The sequence below is a fragment of the Olea europaea genome, chromosome 10 (genome assembly GCF_002742605.1).
Source record: "Olea europaea var. sylvestris chromosome 10, O_europaea_v1, whole genome shotgun sequence".
Taxonomy (NCBI): domain Eukaryota; kingdom Viridiplantae; phylum Streptophyta; class Magnoliopsida; order Lamiales; family Oleaceae; genus Olea; species Olea europaea.
The window spans coordinates 7,860,774-7,866,744 of record NC_036246.1 but is presented as its reverse complement, the minus strand read 5'-3'; the positions used below and the strand labels follow the sequence as shown (position 1 = coordinate 7,866,744).

The 5,971-nt window shown below is 35.9% G+C and overlaps 1 protein-coding gene across 1 annotated transcript; it reads right to left on the bottom strand.

Annotated features, from left to right (window-relative positions):
- Positions 1-4,275: 4,275 nt before the first annotated feature.
- LOC111401108 (basic 7S globulin-like) lies at positions 4,276-5,761 on the bottom strand. Its single transcript, XM_023028678.1, has one exon. The coding sequence runs from the start codon at positions 5,728-5,730 to the stop codon at positions 4,453-4,455; it is 1,278 nt and encodes a 425-aa protein (XP_022884446.1). The 5' UTR covers positions 5,731-5,761; the 3' UTR covers positions 4,276-4,452.
- Positions 5,762-5,971: the final 210 nt, after the last annotated feature.

The following is a 5,971-nucleotide window of genomic DNA, read 5'->3' as shown; positions in this document are numbered from 1 at the left end:
CCCCGTTTCCAAAGGTAACCATACCACCATTCCAATCATCAAAAGTAGAGAATGGGTCTTTATTTCGACACTATGTCGAGAATACGTACTATCAAGATACTAAATGGACTTCTTTTGATCTTTAAGTGTAACATGGGCAACATAGCAATTCAATTGCTCACCATACCTAGAAAGATCACTTTTCTTAACACAAACCTTCTTAGAAGTAGTTTTAATCAATTGTGTCATCAGCTCAGTTACGTGGCTAACCTGATTGATAAGGAAGTTAACCATGCTAGAGATATCCCGAATCCTACTTCTATTCACAAGTTTGTGACACCTAGTCCTTGTGTATCCTAGTACACCACAATTGTGACAAGTAGGAATAAACCTAGGTACAATGATTGCTAATATTGGTTTCTACGTCAGTCAATCCTACATTGTCTAGTAGGCCTTTGTCTTAAGGTACCCTTGCCCTTGGTTAGGATTAGCAACATTCCTAGGTTTATTGGTGGCTAGGACAAAAGTAGTACATCCAATTAGTCTGAACATATCCTAGACCTTGCCTATTTTTAGCTTGTTTGTTCATCCCTAATAGATTATCAGGTTTCTGAGTACCACTCAAGAAGGAATGGAGTTAAGTATTATATTTTTCTAGGTCAGTTGTTAAAATTTTAACCTTAGCTTCGAAGTTCTCATTGACAAGTTTCAACTCACTAAGACATTTAGTAGAATCTTGAAGATCAGTTATGAGTCTCTCTCTCTCTCTCTCTTTATCTCAAGTTCATTAACCTTCTTCAATACGGCTTTATTGACCTTCTTTATCCTAAGACTTCTTAAATAACTGATGATATGCCTCACAAATCTCTGTCTCATTCTCAAAGTTCTCACTGCATTTTTCTTCCTCAACCTTTCACTATTCTTATCTGATTCATTCTTAACTATAGATGTGAATAACATATAGTTCTTTTCTTCTTCACTGCTAGAAGAACCACTCTGATCACTTGAATTGGATTAATCATCAGTTAGTGATACTGCCAATGCCTTACCCTTACCTATAATTAGGTTCTTCTTATAGCTAAGACATTCATTCCTATAATAACCGGAACCCTGACACTCATGATATCTAATTGATTGAGATTTCTTACTAAAACTTCTAGCATTAGTCTTATCACACTAGCTTTTTTGATTTACTAGGGGCACCCTCTTCCTCTCTTGAGGTTTTCTCTTATTTCTGAGAACTTTTTGAAATCTATTAACAAAATAAGCTATCTCATCATCCCTAATGGTTTCAATATCAATAGACTCATACTCTTATTTTTAATGGTGTTCAAGGCTATGACTTGTTCTTCTTTGTTTGAGATATGGTAAGTTCGTAGCTTTGGAGGAATCCTACAAGTTTCTCTATATAATTATATCTAAGTCCTTGCGCTCTTCAATTGCTGTAATCTTGGGTGTAAACCTCTCATGTAAGGATCTGAGAACTTTTCAAACAGTTTTAGACTCATGAATTTTCTTAACTGGATTGAAGCTAGAGTTCACTACGTCATTTAACTTCGTATAGAATTCATCGAATGATTCATCGTCCTTCATTCTAATTTTCTTCAAACCTAGTGGTTAACATTGCAGTTTGGAGTTTACAATTTTGGTTCCCTCGTCTGTGATCTCTAAAATATTCCAAACTTCTTTCGTGGTTTCATGCATTGATACTCTTGTAAAGTCTTTGGCAAAATAGCCATAAATAGAGCATAAAGCCCTTTACTATTCCAGTTGCACTCAACTGGTTCATCGTTGGTCCAAAGTAAAATGTCCATCGAGTAAGTACTGAAATAATAGTAAAAGGGACAGTCTAATCATTTTGTATAATAACCCAAATCCACTCATCTAGAGACTTAAGAAAGACTCTCATTCTAACCTTTCAATATGCTTAATTGCTTTCGTAAAAAAATAGAGGCACGGAAAGAGACTGACTCATCTAGATTAAGTTAGGGTCAGTAATCAAACGGAGGCTCTGATACTACTTGAAATAAAGAAGTTCGACCTAACTAACATTTAAAGGGGAGATGAATAAGTGTTTCATGCGGAATTTAAATTTATCAATTAATGAAAGCAACAAGTCACAATTATTAATTAATCTAGATGATTTTACATGCAAAACTATCCTATGTTGAATTAATGCAGTTAATAAATTGCTAAAAAGTAAATAGCACGAGAAATTTGATGATGGAGAAAACCCCTTGAGGGATAAAAAAACTTATGGCCCAAGCCAGTAAGAATCTACTATAAACAAATCGATTTACAATATTGTCAAACTCGACTAACTCTAATACTTCTAACCTCCTTACGGTAATCACCAAAGCCCTCCTAAATCACGTGTTCCTGCACCAACTTCCAGCCTTCTGAATTCATCTATCCCTTGTAGAAGAACGAGAACTCCTCGTTCTCCTTCAACGGAACATCAATCACCTTCTTTGATTTTCAAAACTCTGATTGATTATGTGAAAGTGTGTGTTTTGGTGTTTTGGATTCTATGGATTTGATATTTTCAATGGTACGGTTAAATCAAAAGAGAAATGAACTGTTTGTATGATGTGTAGAGTCGATTTCTTTTATAACTCAATATTCAACCCAACACTTTTTCGAAGTGGGATGTGGATATAAAAAGCACAGAGGTTTTGGATAGTATAGGCTAGATAAAACTCTTGAATAATGCGAATTATGGTTTCTCGAAAAGCATCTTCGCTCAAGCAAAAGCCTTGAGACATGCGAGTGATAGGTGCTCCGCTCGAGAGATAGGCAGGCGGCAAGCTAGTGACAATGCTATTGTTTTAAACACTCGAGCAACAACTTGGCAGTAGGCTAGCATAATTTCGACAACTTTTTCCTTTGTTCCATAGATGACCCCAAGAACTCCTAACTCAATTATACAACCTATCACTTGACTCTTTGATTTTTAAAACTCTTTTACAACTATATTTTTGTCGAAATATTGTCAACAACTCTAAAACCTAATAGCTACATTATGCACTTTTTTGATGTATTTTAAAAGGTTGATAAAAATTTAAGTCAAAATCAAAGATTAATTTTAACTACGCATTTCAAAGGATCAACAAATTTTATCAAATTTTCAATAGCACATTTCATCAAAATTCTACTAAAACTCTAATTTAGCTACTCCAAACAGAGCTATAAAAGGGGAAAAATCAATTGGAACAATGAACAATACGTGGTTAGACAAAAATAATTATTTAAAGATGGAGTAAATTAAAAAAAAAAAAAAAAAAAAAAAAAAAAAAAAACAAAAAAAAAAAAAAAAAAAAAAAAAAAAAAAAAAAAAAAAAAAAAAAAAAAAAAAAAAAAAAAAAAAAAAAAAATTCTCTTGATATTATGGACTACTATAAGGATACTCTGCTCTTAAAACAATTGCAAATATATAATAGTTCACTTCATATTAACTTTCAAATTTTATCAACAAGTTGTAATTGTGGCATACATATAATTTTGTGCATGCTTTAATAGATTTCTCTCTTCTTCCTTTTTGTCTTGAATTTACATGCATCCAGTTGTGTCACAATATATAAGTTTTCTTGGTGACTGAACTCAAAGTTACCTTAGACTAACTTCAAACAAGATTAGAAGGCGTTTTGTAATACGAACCCTAAAATATAAATGTGAGGTCGAACATGGAGCTCATCCATCCGCCGTCGTTTAAAGACATCATCATTACCCATTGAAAAGGTGTCTCAATGATGTCATCAGCACTAACATGATCATTTTTGAAGGGGCAAGGGTCACTTCCCACATCAGTACTTCTCTTTCCATCAATTGGGATCGATTAATGATTACCTAGGGCATCATGACCCAGGCTATACGACCTAGGTGAAGTGATGATCCCGACCTCAACAGCCAATTGGAGCTCTTCAATCAGGGTGGTGACACACATATCAAGATTGACACTACAACTTGATGTGACATAGGGTGTCTAGGGTTGGGCAACAGGGTCTCTTAACACCTTATTTTCTCTTCTCATCGGGGGCCTTGGCTCATTGGGATAGGGATAAGCAATAGTTATGGGTCTATAAATAGGGGCAATGGTCCCTCAGCAAAGGACAAACTAAGTCAATTCACTTTAACGAAATCAAGAATGAGAATTTTCTGAAATTAGCAGTACTTAACTTCACTGTAAGTTTAAAATTGAATTATGTTTTAATTACATTGAGGCTGAAAATTAGTTGATCAAGCTAATCATAGACATTCGGCTTAATATATTTGGTCTACATCGAAATACAGGCGAAATAATGCAAAGATTGTCTTATTTTTATTAAACATTCATCAATCCCTTATTGTGGAATTTCTGCCCATTACCGCTTATGATCAAATAGTTATGGTAGTTCACTATCCAACCTAAGGATTTACTTTATTCTCACTTAAGATCAACAGAAAGATATTATCAACCCAAAGTTTCATAACAATCTAGGAAGCTTTAAATTGAGAACAGCTTGTATCAGACAACTGGAGTGAAGGGCTGAATCTGAGCTTTGACGAAGTAACTTCGAATTCAAGAAGATAGTTCTCAAGTTGATGACCACCTACAGAGATTGATGTTATCGGATCAAGTCCACCATCTACAAATCCAAGGCACAGCACATCATTGTTAACCTTAACCATTGAGTTTGAACCATAGAACCTCCAGTATACACTCTTGCTTTGGAGAACTAGATCAATAGTTGGCACTACAGGCCCTGTCTTGCTATTGGCAATGGCTTTTGAGTTGAAGCACGCCCCGAATGGTGCCACTGATGCTACCCTTTTGATGTTCATGGCTGCAGCTTCCTTTACAAACTCATTGGCTAAAGCCCTGAATATGGATGTATGCAATATAGTATAAGGCCTCACGGTGCGAAGATTCGTGCCTCCATTTCCATTTTTGTCAATGGAAAGCAATGTAGCATTCAGTGAAAGAGTCTTATTCCCAACTCTAATGGATTTGACATTGATGAAATACTCGACGGTTAAATTTCCTATCTTCTCGTTAGGCCAGGTGGCTACAGGATTTCTGATCAGTGACGTGCTGAAAAGAGACTTTGAGATTTTTTGAAATGGGGCATTGTATGGTCCCCCACCAATGATTATGTTTCCATCTCCCGAAGATGGAACACAAAGAGCAAATTTCTGGCGTAACTTAAAACTCGATGCAAGTTGTGCTTGTAATGCAATGTTAGTCCTCCCTAGGCCTATCAGTCCTTGAGTAACTGTAGCAAGGCCTTCCCTGAGAACTGGATCCGAAAATTGGAAAGGGAAATGAGGTGAAACATATTTAGCACCATTCGTCGCATACACGTGAAATGTATCCTCTCCCAAGCCGCTATATCCTAACGTGCCTGTGAAGGGATTGTGAGCATAATCAGAACAGGTATTGTTCGTGCATCCAGGCACTGGAGGCGATAAGAAGCAGAAAACACATCCAACACCATTCGCGATTCTACATAGTTTAGTGCCACATCGAATGGGGCGATATGTGGATGCTGCTGAAAAGTATTCGGCGGAATTGAACCAGAAGAATTTGCCACCAAGATCAACGACTACATCCAGTGAGGTACTATTTGCACCTATCTGAATTGTAGTGTAGTACTGAAGCGATGTGCTATCTTTCTTGATGGGAAAAATAAAGCCTTTAGGCTTTGTTGCAGCATTTGATAGAGAAAACAGGACAAGAAAAGAGAAAAGGGTTATCACTAGAGAAGGGACCATGGTGATCTATGAGCAATTATTGGATAATGGGATGCCATGTAACATGGTGTATACTTGTATAAATATACATATTTTACTATTTAATAATGTTTCGACTTGACCAGGATTAGAAGCCAGCGAATCATCATTATCTGTTAGATCTCTCATTGTCTGGTTGAAGTAAGAAATCTCAACTCAAAAGCAAGAAAAGTCAGAAGTCAACTCAAACTGTGACCAGATTGGTAATTTTCCCTACTCTTGA

Bases quoted from the DNA above. Each gene is read 5' to 3' on its own strand.
- LOC111401108 (XM_023028678.1), bottom strand. From the start codon at position 5,730: ATGGTCCCTTCTCTAGTGATAACCCTTTTCTCTTTTCTTGTCCTGTTT.